The 17,012-nt window shown below is 49.0% G+C and overlaps 1 protein-coding gene and 1 non-coding gene across 5 annotated transcripts in view; both read right to left on the bottom strand.

Annotated features, from left to right (window-relative positions):
- Positions 1–17,012, bottom strand: part of Nipal3 (NIPA like domain containing 3) — a 50,040-nt gene that overhangs the window by 16,366 nt on the left and 16,662 nt on the right. For all 4 annotated transcript variants that reach the window (XM_004657318.2, XM_045149428.1, XM_045149430.1 and 1 more), the window contains 5 exons: positions 15,486–15,554; positions 13,772–13,943; positions 11,509–11,568; positions 5,753–5,898; positions 1,586–1,682 (listed from right to left, as the gene is read on the bottom strand). In XM_004657318.2, the coding sequence (XP_004657375.2) occupies positions 1,586–1,682; positions 5,753–5,898; positions 11,509–11,568; positions 13,772–13,943; positions 15,486–15,554 (544 nt within the window). The remainder of the gene's footprint in view (positions 1–1,585; positions 1,683–5,752; positions 5,899–11,508; positions 11,569–13,771; positions 13,944–15,485; positions 15,555–17,012) is intronic.
- LOC123461225 lies at positions 6,582–6,684 on the bottom strand. The gene has a single exon (XR_006637519.1). It is a non-coding gene; the product is annotated as a U6 spliceosomal RNA (small nuclear RNA).

Below are 17,012 nucleotides of genomic sequence, written 5' to 3'. Positions count from 1 at the left end.
GTTGCGTGAGGCTTGAAGCAGGGAAATGGAGCAGTTGTAACTTATTTATTTTTGGGAGGGGGGTGATAAAAATATTCTAAGATTAGATTGTGGCTACAGTTGCATAACTGTCACTTTAGTAAAAGTTTGTATACTTGAGGGGCTGGAGAGATGGTCAGCAGTTAAGTGTGCTTCATGCGCAAGCAAGAGAGCCAGATAAGGACTAAAGCCACCTGAGTTTAAGTCTCTAGAATGGCTTGGCCTAGTCACGTGAGCCTGTAGCCGACGTCCTGCAGAGGGGAGCAGAGACAAGCAGGCGGTAGCCCTGGCTTTCTGGAATCCATAAGACTCCAGCTCTGCAAGGGCTGTGGAGCGTTTGGCTCTGGCCACTTTAGGAGAATGCCACTACCTCCACCCCTGGGGGGTCTCTGCAAGGGCACACATAAGTGCATACACCACACACACCACATCCATACACACGAGCCAGACAATCGCATCCTCGAACAAGTAAGCTGGATGGTATAAAAATTCTATCTCAAATGTTTTAAAAAGGAAATCAAGGGCTAGAGAGATGGCTTAGCAGCTAAGTGCTTGCCTGTGAAGCCTGAGGACCCCGGTTTGAGGCTCAGTTCCCCAGGACCCACATTAGCCAGATGCACAAGGGGGTGCATGCATCTGGAATTTGTTTGCAGTGCCTGGAAGCCCTGGCATGCCCATCCTCTCTCTCTCTCTCTCTCTCTCTCTCTCTCTCTCTCTCTCTCTCTGCATCTTTCTCTGTCTGTCACTCTCAAATAAATAAATAAAATAAACAAAAAATATTTTAAAAAAAAGTAAATCAAAATGATGCAAGCCTTGTCTTCACTGACAGATATGACAGATGCCTATGTGGCTCGGGGCCTGGTCCCCCAGGGTGGAATAGGGAGCGCTTCTGCTCATTTCCGTTAATCCTCCCGCCCCACAGCCGCTTGGGTCTCCTGTGCGTGCATATTTAGAGCGAGGACAGTGTGGCTTAAGGAGGGAGAGCCATCAGTGAGGGTCACAGGGTCAGCGGGAGGTAAAGCCCAGCAGACCCCAAACCCTTCCTCCTGCTCGGTCACTGGGTGACATGTGGCGCCCTTGCCTCACTCACCCTTGCCCAGGCCCACCTCTCCCTCCGCACTCATGCCTTGGAAGGGACAGAAGAGAGTGAGCAAACAGGACAAGTCTGTCTGACTCCATTCTTCCCCTCTGTGCCCGTGGCTCCCTGAGGGTGCTGTGACCCCTCCAGGAGTGGCTCTGAGGAGACTTCTGAACTAACCCAGCCTGCCCTGTCCGCACCTGTGTGGTCCAGATGTTTGCTGGCTCCTCCCATCATGGGGATTTATTTAACTCTTTCTGTCACTGTTGTCCCATTGGAGATTTGGGACTTGAGCCAGAATGCAGGAAATAGTGGAACCCACATCCTTCAGTAGGAACCCCACTTCTGATGTCCATCTATAGAGTTAACCCCACCCCGGGTGGACTCAAGCAGCTTTTGCACCCAGAGACCATAGTCCATAGTCAAAAGTCTCATTTTCTTTGAGGGCTACTGGGGTTGTCAAAACCCCATCACCTAGACCCCGCTTACCGAGCAAGGCCACCAGGAGGAGGATGACGACGACGTTGTTGGCCTTCTTCTCCTTGTAAAAGTACAGCAGCAGGCAGAACACGATGATCTCCACCAGCTGCAGGGAGAGAGCCATGGGCGAGGTCAGCAGGGCTGTGCCAAGGCTGGCCGGGTGCCCTGGGAGAGCTGGGTAGGGCGGCTGTGTAACAGGGCGAATAAACAGCCAGCCTTCCCCGGCATACTGTCAGACTGTAGTGGGGAAGGGACACACCAGGTGACTCAAAGGACTCCCTGTGCCCTCCTGCTTTGGCTGCGGGGTGAGGGACTGAGCTCGTGTCCACCTGCCCCAGATGGCTGCAGCGTGTCAGTGTGAGGTGGGGCGTCCCTGCTCGTTACCTCGTCAGCAACCCCCATTAAACTTGAAGGCCTGTCAAGGAGCGAGGCGCTTGCTCACCAAGCCATCTGTCAGGAATTCAAGTCTCACTGCAGCCAAACTTCAGTGTGTGCAGATGAGCAGAGCAGAGAGGGGAAGGCAATTAATTGCTGGGCCTCATCCCAGCTACTCAGGAAGCTCCAAACCTGCCTGGGCTACACGGTAAGTTCAAGGCCAGCCTGGACAACTGACTCAAAGTAAAAAAAGAAAGAAAGAAAGAAAGATAGGGCTGGAGAGATGGCTTAGTGGTTAAGGCATTTGCCTGTGAAGCCTAAGGACCCATGTTCAACTCTCCAGATCCCATGTAAGCCAGGCACACAAGGTAACGCAAGTGTGCAAGGTGGCACGTGTGCACAAAATGGTGCACACATTTGGAGTTTGATTGCAGTGACTGGAGACCCTGGTGCACCAATTCTCTCTCTCTCCCTCCTCTTTTAAAATAAAAATAAATAAATAAAAAGTAAAATAGAGGGCTAAGGATGAAGCTCAGTAGGAGAGTTCTTGCTTAGGATATGTGAGGCCCTGGGTTCTGTCTCTAGTGCCAAAAAGGGGGGACAAAACAGTGAGCCAGATGTGAGGCAAAAGTAGCAGGATCTTCATGAGTTCAAGGCCAGCCTAAGAATATACAGTGAATTCCAGGCCAGCCTAGGCTACAGTGAGCCCCTACCTCCGAAAACCAAAACCAAAACCAAAATAAAAAGGAATGAGAGATGCTTGTTCACCAAGCCACGGGGTTAAGCGGCAGCTGCACTCAGGCATGCACCGCTGAGACTGAAAGCGGAAGGCAGCTGTTGGCTGTGGTGATGCATGGTGCAGTTCTGGTGCTTGGGAGGCTGAAGGGGGAGGACTGTGAGCTGTGAGCCAGCCTGGGCTACACGGTGAGACCCTATCTCAAAACCAAAAGGGAAGGCAACTGGGGTTTAGGAGACCCATGTTGGATCGGTCACTACACTGGTTGTGTAACCCCAGGTAAGTCACTGACCACCTCCAAACCTCTGTTCTTTCCTCTGAGATACAAAGGGCTTACACAAGGTGAGCTCACCCCAGGCCAGGAGCTGTGCTTGGCATCCTAACCATGTTTAACCAGCACAGTGACTGTGAGGGGACCATCACAAGCCCGTGTTAGCTAATGGCAGAGGCAGTATTCAAACCTGGGCAGCCTGGCTCCAGGTCCCATAGACTTTCCCATTAGACCTCGCTACCAGAGGCCAGATTCCAGAGGCCAGTATGGGGAAGTTGCTCACTATGAGTTAGCTCCAAGCCCACCATTGGCCACTTGGTCCTTTCTACCTCTTAAAGGTCCCGGTACCTGGTAATACATTCCCAAATAAAGCCATCTGTGGTGGTTTAACTCAGATATCCCCCATAGCCTTATGTGTTCTGAGTGCTAGGTCTCCAGCTGGTGGCAATTTGGGAACTGGCGTCTCCTGGATGTGGTGTATAGTTGGGGGTGGGCTTATGAGTGTTATAGCCACCTTCCTCTTGCCAGTTTGGCACACTCTCTTGCTACGGTTGTCCATCTGGTGTTGGCCAGGAGGTAATGTCTAGTCTCAGCTCATGCCACATTTTCCCCTGACATCATGGAGCTTCCCCTCACGTCTGTAAGCCAAAATAAACCCTCTCCTCCCACAAACTGCTTTTGGTTGGGCGCTTTCTGTCGGCAACACAAAGCAAACTGCAAGAGTAAAACTGGTACTGAGAAATGGGGCTGTTGCTGCTTGGACTGTGTGGCTTTTGGCATTTTGGAGCTGACTTGTAGGAGGAATGTAGAAGGATTGAAAACCCTGGTCTAAGAGACGCCACACAGTACTGAAGGCACAGTTCCATGGACTATTCTGGTCAGAGTTGAAAGACCAAAATGCAGTAAGAACTACGAACTGTGAGGTTTGGCTTATGAGGGGGAGAAAGATTTTGTAGGGACTATGCTACAAGCAGCTTGTGTGAGAGGCTTGCTGTGTTCTGAATGCCTGTGTCCTGAGTACTTATGCAGGGCTGCATTGCATAAAACTGGGCTGTTGTGAGCAGACAGATTTGGCATAGAAAGAAATGAAAGCTTCCAGCTAAAGACAATAGCTCAGTTCAGCTGTAATTGTTTGAGAGATTAAAACTACTGAGATTGGGTCAAATAATCTGTAGTGGGACAGCAGAAAGAATGTAGATTTTTTTTTTCCCCCTGGTCTCACTTTAGCCCAGGCTGACCTGGAATTCACTATGGAATCTCAGGGTGACCTCAAACTCACAGCCATCCTTCTACCTCTACCTCACGAGTGCTGGGATTAAAGACATGTGCCACCACGCCCCCTTAATGCCATCTTTTGCAGTGTAAATGTTTATTTTGTGCCATTATGTTCTTTGTGGTATTTTGGCTTGGTTAAAAGACCTTGTACTGTGAGAATGTTCAAACAGTATTGGGATTGATAAAAACTATGGGGACTTTTAAAGTTGGACTAAATGCACTGCATTTTACATTATGAATGGTTATCAACTTATGAGGGCCAAGGGTGGGATGTGGCGGTTTGATTCAAGTGTCCTCTACAAGCTCATATGTTCTGAATGCTAGGTCCAGCGTATATTGTTGGGGACAGACTACCAGTGCTATCGCCAGCTTCCCCTTGCCAGTGTCTGGCACACTCTCCTGATGTTGTTGTCCACCTGACCTTGGCCAGGAGGTGATATCCAGCCTCAGCTCATTCCACATTTTCCCCTGCCATCATGGAACTTCCCCTCGAGTCTGTAAGCCAAACTTAAGCCTTTCTTTTCACAAACTGCTTTCTTCTAGCAAGGTGAGTTGACTACAACATTGTCCTTCAGCACCCAGTGACACTAAGGCAGAAAACCGTGACAACAGCTCAGCTCCCCCTGCTAACGCTGAGCCCCCTACTAAAGTCTATTTAGGATAAAAGCCAGTGCAGAAACATCAATGACCATTTTGAAAATAAAGATTTTAAAAATTCCCTATAGCTGGAGGCCATAAAGCAAGCTATCTGGTTTCTACTCTTTCCTCCTGGTCTTTGTCTTGATGAATACATACAGACAATGCATGCTTTCTTATCAGACCGTTTTGGGTTACCATAAGCAACCCCAGGTTTTATGAAGCCGTCATAATCATAATTGCTGGAGAACACCGTGTCAGGCTTGCTCAGCAACATTCCTCAAGCCTGTGCGTGCATTCAGGGCCTAGTTTCTCAGCTATAGTTATGACAACTCTCCATGATTTGCCTATGGAATGTTGGAACAGCACTTGACCTTGAATCTTAAAATGACTGTGCATATGTAGTGATACTATGTCTCAAAACAAAACTATAGAGAGGGCTGGGGACATAGCTCAGTGACAAGAGCATTTGCTTGGCATGTGTGAAACCTGGAGTTCAATTCCTAGTCCACAAAAAAAGAATAAAATTAGATGGTCACTATAGAAATTCTAAAGAGGGAACAGAAGCCAAATCGTGGTTCTATCGCTTAAAGATACTGCCTAGAATTTCCCCTTTCCTCCCAGCCTTCCATAGACACATTCTGGGCAAAGACCTTCACCCCTTTCCACACAGCTATGATGGGCAGGGCAGTACAGGTGCGTTCAGACAGCGCTGCAGCACGTGTACGTGGAGGGTGTCCTGTGGGCTGCGCGCTCCTGCCAGCTCGTCTTGGGGCTTAAGGGAAAGTGCTGCGCCACTCCCAATCTCAGTGCTGGGCCTGGGTCTGATGTCTAGGGCTCGGCCCCTGTGGCCTGCTCAGGTGAAGGACGGCACCTCCCTTACCATGTACAGGAGAAAGGGCCAGCTCACGAGATGCCGAGCAATGTTCTCGCCCGTCATCTTCTCATGACTGTTGGGCGCGAAAGTCACCAGCAGGTAGGTGCCCACGATCGCCAAACCACAGCCCACGAAGGACAAGACATAGCGCTCTGCAGGGAGGGAGAGGAGTGGTCAAGGGACTCAGGGACAGGCTGTGACCCTTAGCAATGAGAGGTGGCTCTGCATGCAGCAGGTGTGCTTTGTTACTGTGACGATCTTTACTTCAAAAAGTAAACTAGGGCTGGGGAGATGGCTTAGCAGTTAAGGCGCTTGCCTGCAAAGCCAAAGGACCCATGTTCGATTCCCCAGGACCCATGTAGAGCCAGATGCACAAGCTGGCGCATGTCTGGAGTTCGTTCATTTGCAGTGACTGGAGGCCCTGGCATGCGCCCATTCTCGTCTCTCTCAAAATAAATAAAAGTTAGAAAAGTAAATTAACTTCCTTAATGCTATTTTAAAAATACTTTTATTTATTAATTGTAAGGAGAGAGAAAGAATGAATGAGAATGGCATGCCAGGGCCTTTTGCCACTATAGACCCACACACCACTTTGTGCATCTGGCTTTACGTGGGGACTGAGGAATACAGCCTAGGCTGTCAGGTTTTGCAAACAAACACCTTTAACTGCTGAGCCATCTCTCCAGCTGAAGATATAGCTCCTTCCTGCCCCCACCCTGAGGTAGGGTCTTACTCTAGTCCATGCTTACCTGGAACTCACTCAAACTCAGTAACCTTCCTACCTCTGCCTCTCAAGTGCTGGGATTAAAGGTGTGTGCCACCATGCCCAGAGCTTTAAAATATAGAATGTTTTTCAAAATTGCGTGTCATTCTTACACAGGAGTGATGCTAATCTCTGTACCCTTCCAATTTTGTACACATGCTGCTTAAATGAGCACTTAGCACAGTTGTAATGTTATTCCGGATGGGTGTGTTATGTATATAGCATGTGCTTTGATCACACTCACCCATTTCAATGCTAATTTTGAAACCTTAACCAAACTCTCATGAAGTGTGCCATGCATACCAAGAATGCTACATCCTCACAGAGCTGGGGCTTCACTCCCACGTCCTCAGCACCTGGGCCAGAACAGAGGACCTGACTCTTGCCTGTGTCCTTCCATCCCCGAGCTAGCTGAAAGGTAACAAACCTTGCTTTTGAGCCACACTGAGAGAAAGAGAGAGAGAGAGAAAGAAAGAAAGAAAGAGTAGGAGGAAGAGGAAGAAGAGGAGGAAGAGGGACAAGAGGGCGAGGAGGCAGGTGCCTTGTTTGAGCTTCATGAATTTTTTTTTTCCAATCTCACTTTATCTCAGTCTGACCTGGAACTCACTCTGTAGTACAAGGCTGGCATCGCATTCACAGTGATACTCCTACGTCTGCCTCTCCAGTGCTGGGATTAAGGCGTGTGCCACCATGCCCAACTGGACTGCATGGAAATGGACATGTGAGTGTCTGTGGTCACTTTGTATCCTGAGCGGCCGGGTTCCTTCATTCTCACTGCTGAAGACTGGATTGGTGGGCATTTGTATCCAGGCTCTGGTTACGAAAATTCTGTTGCTGTAAGGGTTCTTGTCCAAGTCACCTCGGAAACACCAGTGTGCATTTCTACTGGACATAAAGTAGGCAATGGAATCCTGGGTCATGGGATATGTGATATGTGGGTTATCGTAAGTGACATGGTTTTCCAAAGAGGTTGCTGCGGTAGAGAATAGTGTTCTGGCTGTATTCTTATCAATGCTTTTTTTTCTTTTGGTCATGTTTTTTCTATTCAGTTTTTATTTTTGGGACTTTGAGCAGACTAAGAAAGCTGTTCCATTGAGCCACACTTCCAGCCTCTGTGCCTTTAACATGCATTTTTTTAAAAAAAATTATTTATTGGGCTGGAGAGATGGCTTAGCAGTTAAGTGCTTGCCTCTGAAGCCTAAGGACCATGGTTCGAAGCTTGATTCCCCAGGACCCACGTTAGCCAGATGCGCAAGGGGGCGCATGCATCTGGAATTCGTTTGCAGTGGTTGTAGGCCCTGACACGCCCATTCTCTCTCTCTCTATCAGTCTCTTTCTCTCTCTGTCTGTCATTTTCAAATAAATAAATAAAAATTAAAAAATATTTATTTATTTATTTGGTCGCTTGAAGTAGGGTCTCACTCTGGCCCAGGCTGACCTAGAATTCACTATGTAGTTTCAGGGTGGCCTCGAACTCACAGCAATCCTCCTACCTCTGCCTCCCAAGTGCCGAGATTGAAGGTGTGCGCCACCACACCCAGCTCTTAACATGCATTTTATAATGTATGTGTCAAACCTATAATCCCTTTGTGAATAAGGCAGTAAAACCGAGTAAAACACAATGAAACATCTCAAGCAAACTTTCAGAGCCTAACATGTATCTTTGAAGAATGACTTCATCCTTTCCCAGTTGGTTATTTAACATGCTCCCAAGGGAATGGTGTTAAGGCTGTCACTATTCTGCCCTAGGACCTACCAGGAGCCAGCAGTGGAATCTCGGGCAGCCCTGAGTTCACAGCAAGAGCCTCTTTCTATTATGCTCCACTGGGATCAGACTCTTGAGGGATTGGGAGATGGTTAAGTGGTTAAAAATGCACAAGCTGGGCTGGAGAGATAGCTTAGCAGTTAAGACGTTTGCCTGCAAAGCCAAGGGACCCAGGTTCAATTCCCCAGGACCCACGTAAACCAGATGCACAAGGTGGCACATGCATCTGGAGTTTGTGTGCAGTGGCTGGAGGGCCTGGTGTACTCATTCTCTCTCATAAATAAATAAATATAAATTTTTTAAGTGCACAAGCCTGCTGAGTGCTGTTTGGATTTCCAGAACTCACATAAATCTGGGCACAGTGGTGCACGCAGCTGTAATCCCGGTGTGCCTAAAGTAATCCCAAAGTTTGCAGGGCAGCTAGGCTGACATTTGTAGTAGCAAACAAGGTGGAAGTTGAGGACCAACACCCCGAGGTTGTCCTCTGATCTCCACATACACGTACAAGGCCCTCCCCACAGTCTCCTGAGCTCCAGAGCAGCCCTGGGCAGCTGGCGACGGCTGCAAGCTTGGGAGTGCTGACTGCACAGACGCTGGCCACGGGAGCTTCCTGAGCACGAGCTGCACGTGGTTCACCTCAGTCTCCAGAAAATGTGAGGCCATCCTAATGTCTTCTTTCCCTTCTCAGTGCTGGCCCACCTAAGCCAGGCAATGCTCAACATTTGGTTGTTCAGTTATTCAGTGAGCAAATGAGCCCTGGTTCCAGCAGTGGAGCGGGTCTGGGTCTCACGTTCCACGGGCAGTTCTCCCTGTGTGCAGTGACCACTGGCGACCGAATGCTGGATTTCAGGGAGTCTCAGGCAGGGGGTGTCTGTGAACAACTTGGGCCGGCTGCTCACAGCACAATGGCACTTTGCTCAGGGAGTGAAGGCTAGTCTGCTCACCAGTGCTTATTCCCGCAAAGCTACTGATGCCCAGAGGAAGCGCTGTTTTCCTGGTTCACACAGGGAATGAGCTGGACTAGAATGGCTCTCATCCAGGACTACCGGCAGAGACTCCAGAGAGGAAAATCCTTCTTGCTGGTCTCAGAACAGCCCAGGGGCCCTTCACCCCCAGCAGCCCTGCAATCCCTCTCTCTGTGGCAGCATTGGTTGCTGAGCAGTGGCCCCGAAGCTTCCAGCTCTACTTTTGTTTCAGTGTAAGATTCTTTCTCTTATCCTATGTATTAGAGATAGCCGGGCGTGGTGGCTCACGCCTTTAATCTCAGCACTCAGGAGGTAGAGATAGGAGGATCGCTGTGAGTTCAAGACTACATAGTGAATTCCAGGTCAGCCTGAGCTAGAGTGAAGCCCTACCGTGAAAAACCAAAAAAACAAACAAACAAAAAAAAAAAAGACATTATTTATTAGAGACAAAGAGAATGGGCCTACTAAGGCCTCAGCCACTGCAAATAAAGTCCACACTCATGAATTACCCTATGTATCTGGCTTATGTGGGTACTGGGGAATCAAACCTTGGTCCTTAGGCTTCACAGAAAAGTTCCTTAATGGCTAAGCCATCACTCCATCCCAGGATTCTTTCTCTTGACCTCCCTGCCCAACCTAGATTTTGTTCCATACCAACAACTCCAAAGCTGACCACGAAGGTACAATAAGCGTGGCAAGTTTCTTCTTCCTAAAATTTTGTTTTAAAACTTTTCAGACACAGAAGAGGCTGGTAAAGGGTATCCACATTCTACTGCTTGCATGCCAAATGGACATTTAATTACCCTTGCCTTAGCATGTATCTAGGCCTCCCTCTGTCCCTTATTTCTGGATGCATTTCAGAGCAAGTCTGAGGTAACAGTATAAAGCTCACCTTGGGAAGCTATGTAAACCTGTCAGTGCTCTGGCCCCAGCACCAACCTCTGTGGGTGGACCTCAAGTTAACTGTGGCTTCTAAGGCCTAATATCATTCAGTCGTCCAATTTCCCTGATGTCTCTCTCTCTCTTTACTCACCACCAGCTAACACACAGTGTGCTTATTCCTGCCCCAGGACATTTGTATATGCTGTTCTCTGGGTGGTATACCCTGCCTACAGGCGTGGAACAGCAGTGTTCCTAGAATCACCTGGGTTTGGGATCACACCTTCAGAGTGCTGACCACTCTGTGCAAAGTTGTTCCCATCTCCCTAGTTCCCAGGCAAGAAGCATTCTAATTTTTCTGAAGTACTCACTGTGATCTAAAATTATTCAGTTGTTTGCTTATCTATTCCATCTAGCCTCCAATACACATTGGCACACAGATTAAGACTAATCTCTGTAACAGTAAAAACCTCATGTGTCCACAACATAGCATGTTGGTTGCTGACTCAGGAGGAACATTTATTCTCTACTCCTCTAGTTTCCATGTGGAGGGACCACCATTATGTAGCACTTCTTCCCCTTGACCTATTGCTCCACGTTTCTAAATTGGGTTGAGCTTTTCTATCAAAAACAAAGAGATGGGTTGGAGGGATGGCTTAATGGTTAAGGCGCTTGCCTGTAAAGCCAAAGGGCCCAGGTTCAACTCCCCAAGATCCATGTAAGCCAGATGCACAAAGTGGTGCATAAGTTTGGAGTTTGTCTGCAGTGGCCGGAGGCCCTGTAATGCCCATTCTCTATTTATGTATGTATGTATGTATGTATGTATGTATGTATGTATGTATGTATCTACCTACCTACCTACCTACCTACCTACCTAATATCTACTTATCACTTGCTCTCTCAAATAAATGAATAAAAATAAAATATTTTTAAAAACATAGACTCCATTTTTTTTTCTTCCTTCTGTGCTCTTAGACTATGTAAGGCAATCATTCTAGTTCAGAACTATACTCTGTAAACCCAGATATCTCCTTTGGGGACTCAGTCTCAGGTCTAGCAGGTTCACTGGGTTTGACACCAGCTCAGGCCTGAATCCAGATTTCACTGGTAATAAAGCAGAGCTTCTGGTCTTTCTGTGGACACCCAAGGTTTTAAAACTTGGTTAGGGAAGAAGTGTGCCTTTTGCTGGGCCTCCTGCAGTCTCAACAATAGATACTTAATCAACATTGACTGAATGAAATGAAATGAACAAACATTTCATGGGTAATCTTGATGTGTCGGCCTGGAGCATGACTTTTAAAACACATCCCTGGGAGCTGGTGAGAGTACATTGGGGAACCCAAGAGGGAAGCCGGGGGCAGGCGGTGAGCTGCTGGCATCTGCGACTTACTCAGAAAGTCCTTAGGTTTCCACTTTTCCTTGATGAATATGATCCCGATGATGGCGCTGGCTGGAAAAAGCACAGGGAGCAGAAGTGACGCTGCTGCCAGGCTAAGGGCACCCCTGCCTGTGCCCTCCTCTGGATGGCTCGCTCACAGGGAGCCTCTCACACATGCCCCCCAGAGCTCCTCCCTCTGTGCCTCTCACTCCATGTGGGAGAGAGACCCCTCTGGTGCCTTCCTCAGGATTCCCTACAAGCCAGGGCACAGGGCCAAGGGACTACTACGCCGTATAGAATTTCCATGTAGGATTTCGGGCACACTCCCCTGGGAGGTGAGAGCAACTGCTAGTCCTACTTGACACACGGGGACACCGTGGCTAAGAGGTGATGCCAGTATGGAAAGACCCGGGATCGATGGAGGCCAGGGCTTTCGTCTCCTCTCCTCTCCTCTCCTCTCCCCAGCTGCTGTGTGTCCACCGCTGTCCTGGCGCTCCCTGCCCTGCGACTGTCCTGAAGGAATGGCCTCTATCACCAGCGCGGCTCTCCCTCTTCCGCCTGTGTGGCCCTAGGGAAGTCACCTCCTGCCATCCAAGGGCATGCTAGATCTGGGGACATCAATCCGCTGACTGTCGCATATTTATGTGACCACAGGCCTCGTGAAATTGGCCACAAAAGAACAGTTACGCCACAGAGCTATGCATACCCTAAACCCACGACCCTTCTCCTCCCCTTCCTGGTTCCCATTCCAATCTCTTCCTCCTGCAAACTCCTTTTTTATTTTCTCTCTATTTCTGAGAGTCACTATAGCAACATACAACTGAAAATGAGTACTTCTCAGTCTGAATTATCATGGCAATAGACCATGAAGAATACACACACATGTGCAAAAAGTATTTTTTAATGCAAAAAAATACCAGGCTGGCCACATAATTCAGTGGAAAGGTACCTGCCCAGCACTGAAAAAAAAAATGGTGGGAGAGCCAGGCGTGGTGGCACACGCCTTTAATCCCAGCACTCGGGAGGCAGAGGTAGGAGGACTGCTGTGGTTTGAGGCCACCCTGAGGATACAGAGTGAATTTAGGTCAGCCTGGGCTAGAGTGAGACACTACCTTGAAAAACTAAAAAAAAAAAAAAAAAAAAAAAAGTGGGGAGAAAAACCCAACTTTGCATGTCCAAAGCTCTTAGTGCCCTTATAAGATACCAGTATGCCAACCATGCCAAAGAGAGAGTGGGTCTTATCATAGAACCAGGGAAAGCCAATCAATTCTAATCTTTTGCCAATTTCTGGTGACTAGTAAGGTGTCTTTCAATGCAGAGAATTCTAAGGCCCTACCTAGATTGACCAGGAAGTAAAACTATGATTGACTGGTGATGTCTGTCCTGAGTCCGGGAGCGCGTGCCAGGCACATGTCCTCCTTGCTGTGGAAGAGGATCTCTTAGCTCAAGGAGAAATAAGATTCCAGAGATCTCCCCGAGAGCGCAGAGAGGCAGGCAGAGTCCCGTGGAAGGACACATACACAAATCCAGTGTTCCAGCTCCTGACACAGGAAGCTGCAGTCCACTCGTCTCGATACGAAAACATGGGCCTTCTTTAGAATGGTATTTTCTGCATGTGTGACCTCAGGGATGTTAAAACTCCTTGCTCTCTGGGTTGGTTCAAATGCTCTACAAAGATACTTCAGAGGTTGCGGAAATCACAGGGAAAAGGCAGATGGGAAAGTTGGTGGAGCTATTAAAAGTGAATTGGGTGATGTGGACGGATCAGAGTGTGAATGTGCGAGATGCTTGGGTTAAGGTGTCGCTTCCTTCTGTGGCAGAAATCAAAGATGTCTAATGAGCATCCTCATTTTCTTTGTATGCATGAGTGGAGGTCAGAGGACCCGTCCAGGCGTCATCTGCAGGAATGCTGCCGCCTCCTTTCAGACAAGGCTTGAGAGCTCACCAGTCAGGCTCGGCTGGCTGGCTCGTAAGCCCTAGGGATCAGCCTGTCTCTGCCTCCCTGTGCTGCGCTTTCAGGCATGCTCTATCACACCTGGCATCTTACATGGGTTCTGGGGACCAAACTCAGTCCCTCATGCTTGTAAGGCAAGCGCTTTGCCCACGGAGCTGTCTCCACAGCCTGAGCTTCCTGAATCTTATGCAGGGTCTGGACAGCCTGCCCTGATACTAGCATGAGGAGCCCTTGCTACGTGCCAGCTGCTACTGCCAGAGTGGTTTATTTAGTGAGTGAACGTGCTGCACCTGGTGATGGCACTCGGATGCCCAGGCTTACCTATCACAGAGACGGCGCTGAGGGGCACAATGAGTGAGAGCGGGGCGAAGGCGTAGGAGGCGAACACGCCCAGCTCGCCCAGAAGCATCAGGAGCAGCCCCAGCCACCATGTCTTGGTCTTGAAGTAGGCGCGGGGGTCCTTGGAGCCTGCCAGGCGGATGTGGCAATATTTCTAGAAGTGGGAGAAGCAATGACATTTGACCAGATATTTGGAGAAAAAAAAAAGATGCTATGATTCAGGTATCCTAAACTGACACCCCACTATAGCAAGTACTATGGGAAGACCTGTGAAGCTTTCTTGGAGTATTTTCTCAGGGAGGTGGTGGTCTGAACAACAGTGCTCAACAATGCAGAATCCTTAAACCTGCCCTGAGAGGTTCTGGACAAATACGCTCCCTGGGCCTCCAAGTCCAGTTTGGGGGAGGTGTGGGCATGCCTGGAGATGGATGTTTCTGGATTTTTTTTTTTTGAGACAAGCAGTAGTCCAGAATTGTGATTCTCCTGCCTCAGCCTCCTCAGTGCTGGGATTATTGACATGAACCACCGTGCATGGCTCATAAATGGCCATTTCTTCTTTCCTTCCTTTCTTTTTCTTTCTTTCTTAGCTTGTGTGAACTCTTTCAGGGCAGCTGCATGGTGCCAGGGGTCCCTGTCGTCCTGCAGGGCAGCTGTGTGGTGCCAAGGAGCCCCGTCCCGCTTGGTATAGATTCTTGGCTTCAGCACAGCCATGTTCTAGCAATATGAACTTAGAGCACAGAAACTGAGGCTCTAAGCAAGGAAGGCCAGAAGGCCTTAGTGCCTGAGGGGCCTAAAAGTAGAACAGCACACATAGGTCTGGAGAAAAGAAAATGAAGCCAACGGATGGTTAAGAGACCACACGGACTCAGAGCAACTCACAGGCACACACAAGCAGCTGAGATGCCCAAGGCACACTCCTGTGTCCTCACAGAGCACAGCGTCACCCCTGCTAGGGGGGAGGCACAGTTCACAGACCCCAGAAGCCAGAGGTGCTGAAAGCAGCAGGGCACTATGGGCTTTCTCTTGTTAGGGGGGTCCAGCCTTCTTCTGGGGTTTCCAAGAATCAGTGTCTGAGATAAGGACCTGGCAGCAGTTTGTATAGGAGATGATTCCAGAAGTATAAGCCAGAGAGGGGAAAGCAAGGCAGGCAGGGAAAACTAGGCAGTCAGTCCTGCGAGTACCTGGGGCCTGGTGAACTCTGAGAAACTAGTAGAGAACAGGGGTCGGGGCATTTACCCAGCAATTCCCATCGCCACAGGCTGCAGCAGCGACAGGCGTGAGAACCACCTTCCTCCCAGGTGTGCCTGCGCACTGCTCCCTGGGGACTTGAAAGCCACACCTTAAGCAGCCAGCTTGCTCCACACCACAGCTGTGACCAAAGACCTGGTGTGTGTGTGGGGGGGGGGGGTACCCTGCAGGCTGGAAGTACCACCAGTATTGAGTCAGAGTTGAATGTGACAGCACTCTGATGAACCTGACAGCAATAGAAACAGACTAGAACCAGGACCTGAGAGGAAACAGGGGGTCCTGAGCTGTGGGGGGAGGAGTGATGGGGGGAGGAAGCAGGGCACAGACTACAGCGAGATTCTGCAGCAGCCCATGGGTGGAGCGGGCGGCGTCCCCCAGCCAGGAGGCTGTGGCCCTCAGCTTAGCAGCTGCTTCGCTGCCAGGGACGGTGCCAGGGCCCGAGACTCACCTGGAGGTTAAGCGCAATGCTGACCACAAGGTGCCCAAAAATTGCCAGGAGGGCACCAATCAAGTTTTCCTGGAAGACAAAGAGCTCATTTACAATCACTGCATGGATAAGGTTCCAATCCCTGTGCACAGCATTTGCTTGTAATCACTAAATGTATATCTGTTGTAGAATAATAACAAAATATATACACTAAAAGGAGGAATAATAATGAAAGCCAGGCATGACGGTGCACACCTGTCATCCGGCACTTGGGAGGTGGAGGCAGGAAGGTCAGGAGTTCATGGTCATTCTTGGATACTTAGTGAGTTTAAGGCTAGCCCAGACTACATACTACCTTGTCTCAAAAAGTTAAAACCGGCTGGAGAGATGGCTTAGCGGTTAAACGCTTGCCTGTGAAGCCTAAGGACCCCGGTTCGAGGCTCAGTTCCCCAGGTCCCATGTTAGCCAGATGCACAAGGGGCCACACACGTCTGTAGTTCATTTGCAGTGGCTGGAAGCCCTGGCGCGCCCATTCTCTCTCTCTCTCTCTCTCTCTCTCTCTCTCTCTCTCTCTGCCTCTTTCTCCCTGTCTATCACTCTCAAATAAATTAAAAAAAAAAAGTTTAAACCTGCAGCTGAGGTAATGGTTCAAGTGGCAAAGAGTGCGCTGTGCGGCGTGAGGGCCTGAGTTCAGATTCCCAGCACCCACATAAATGCCAAGTGTAGTGGTGTGTACTTATAATCCCGGAGCTAAGAAGTGGAGACAAGCTAACAGAGCAGCTGAATTAGTGAGCTGTGTGTTCAAGAAAAGATCCTGGGGCTGGAGAGATGGCTTAGCGGTTAAGCGCTTGCCTGTGAAGCCTAAGGACCCCGGTTCGAGGCTCGGTTCCCCAGGTCCCACGTTAGCCAGATGCACAAGGGGGCACACGCGTCTGGAGTTCGTTTGCAGTGGCTGGAAGCCCTGGCGTGCCCATTCTCTCTCTCTCCCTCCATCTGTCTTTCTCTCTATGTCTGTCGCTCTCAAATAAATAAATAAAAAATGAACAAAAAAAATCTTTCTTTCAACCAATTTGAATTGATTCTTTTTAAAAAAAAAAAAAAAAAAGAAAAAAGAAAAGATCCTGTCTCAATAAATAAGGTAGAGAGTGATTAAAGATGACACCCCCTCTAAAAAAAGAAAAGATGACACCCTTGTTGACCTCTGGCCTCCACATGCATGCACACCACACACACACACATGAAAAACCAGGGCTGGGGATGTAGCTCCGTTAGCAGAGTGCTTACGTAGCATGTACAGAACCCCGGGGGGACACAGTAGTACACACCTGTAATCCCAGCACTTCGGAGGTGAAGGCAAGAGAATCAGGAGTTGAAAGTCATCCTCTGATGCAATGAGCTCAAGGTCAGCTTGGGCTACATGAGAGGTTATCTTTAAACAACAGGGTTGGAGAGATGGCTTAGCAGTTAACTTGCTTGCCTGCAAAGCATAAGGACCCAGGTTTCATTCCCCAGGACCCATGTAAGCCAGATGTACAAGGTGGTGCATGC

This window comes from Jaculus jaculus, chromosome 5, assembly GCF_020740685.1.
Source record: "Jaculus jaculus isolate mJacJac1 chromosome 5, mJacJac1.mat.Y.cur, whole genome shotgun sequence".
Classification (NCBI taxonomy): Eukaryota; Metazoa; Chordata; class Mammalia; order Rodentia; family Dipodidae; genus Jaculus; species Jaculus jaculus.
The sequence above is the reverse complement of the archived record's forward strand: the minus strand, read 5'-3'. Positions and strand labels throughout refer to the sequence as shown.